Source organism: Geospiza fortis, unplaced genomic scaffold (assembly GCF_000277835.1).
Source record: "Geospiza fortis unplaced genomic scaffold, GeoFor_1.0 scaffold128, whole genome shotgun sequence".
In the NCBI taxonomy this organism is placed as follows: Eukaryota; Metazoa; Chordata; class Aves; order Passeriformes; family Thraupidae; genus Geospiza; species Geospiza fortis.
In genome coordinates this window covers 999,900-1,001,387 of record NW_005054420.1, presented here as the reverse complement: position 1 = coordinate 1,001,387, position 1,488 = coordinate 999,900, and the positions used below count along the sequence as shown (strand labels likewise).

The following is a 1,488-nucleotide window of genomic DNA, read 5'->3' as shown; positions in this document are numbered from 1 at the left end:
GAGCAGCCCGGGAAGGTCACCTCGGTGGGCTCCAGCTCTCCGTCCGCTCCGGCCACGCTCTCGGGGCTGTACTGCAGAGACAAGAGCAGTCAGAGCCTTGCAGCACTGCTTGAAACCACAGTGGTAAACAAGTTTCTGTCTGTAAATGGCTGATCCTAGAATGCAAATCATAAACGCTTTGCTTTCTGTAAACTTCCAACTCAGACTTGTCTGAAATGTTTAAAAGAATATTCCATAATCAGATATTCCATATAGGCCAAAAATGAACTGATTGCTCTTCCCAGGGAGGTGGTGGAATCACCATCTCTGGATGTGTTTTAAAAAAGACTGGACATGGCACTTGGTGCTATAGTCTAGTTGAGGTGTTAGGGCATAGGTTGGACTCGATGATCTTAGAGGTCTCTTCCAACCTTATTATTCTGTGATTAGTGTCTGAATTTCTCACAACAGCCCCCTGGCCACAAAAAATGCTTAGCAGATAAAAACCAGCTCATTAGACCCTCCTATGTATGATTTTCATTTCTAGAGATACTAAAGATATTTATTTATGGATTATTTACTTGCAGAATTATCAAGGTATTGTTAAAGTAATTCTCCCCACACTTCAAAATGCTCAGTAAGTTACTTCTAAGGTTAATCTATAGCTCTTCAAGCCACAGAATTTCAAATACACAATTATGTTGAAAATGAAGATGCTTTCAATTTATCTCTCCAACTTGTTGTAGTCACACTTCCTCCTAATTCCGGTAGAAAATCAGGTTCTCAAAATTACACTGATGCCCCCAGCAGGTGAATGGCTATAGAACCACGGAGTGTGGCAAAACAAAACCCGATAGAAACTGCTACATTTGCAAACCAGGGTATAGGACAGCCAGAGGGTATTTCCACTCCCTCCTCAGCATTCAGCGTTATTTAGAAGCCTGGAGGATGTGCTATCACTAAATATTACATTTCACAGCAGCTTGTACCTGGCAGTTCTGGGTGTTGTGAAAGATGACAGTGCATTTGCGAATTTCTTTTTTTAATAAGCACCAGCTTCTCAGTCACTCGGCTTTACTCAAAACCAAGTTTCATGTCCCTCAACCACCATTTCGGTAAAATACGAGCAGGCCACGCAATTCAGGGAGATTTGGCTCTACAGGGATCACAGCTTAATTTTTCCTCAAGCCTTATTAGAACCTGGCTTGTATAGACTCCCTAACACCACTAAAGCAAATTCCTAGGCATCCTGGAGTGCCAGGACAAGCAGGAACAGATACAGACTAAAAGGCAGCAGATTTAGATGAGATATTAGGGATAAACCCTTCCCTGGAGGATGGGAGGTGCAGGCTGCCCGGAGAAGCAGCGGCTGCAGCACCGCCGGCGGTGTCCGAGGCCCGGCCGGAGGGGCCTGCAGAGGGAGGTGTCCCTGCAGAGGGAGGTGTCCCCGCAGAAGGAGGTGTCCCTGCCCCGCTCTCCTCCCCGGTGTCCCGCCCCGGTACCTGGAAG

At 46.1% G+C, this 1,488-nt stretch overlaps 1 protein-coding gene across 1 annotated transcript in view; it reads right to left on the bottom strand.

Annotated features, from left to right (window-relative positions):
• Positions 1–1,488, bottom strand: part of LOC102034588 (histone-lysine N-methyltransferase SETMAR) — a 3,243-nt gene that overhangs the window by 1,206 nt on the left and 549 nt on the right. The window contains exon 2 of the mRNA XM_031061623.1: positions 21–71. Within this exon, the coding sequence (XP_030917483.1) occupies positions 21–71 (51 nt within the window). The remainder of the gene's footprint in view (positions 1–20; positions 72–1,488) is intronic.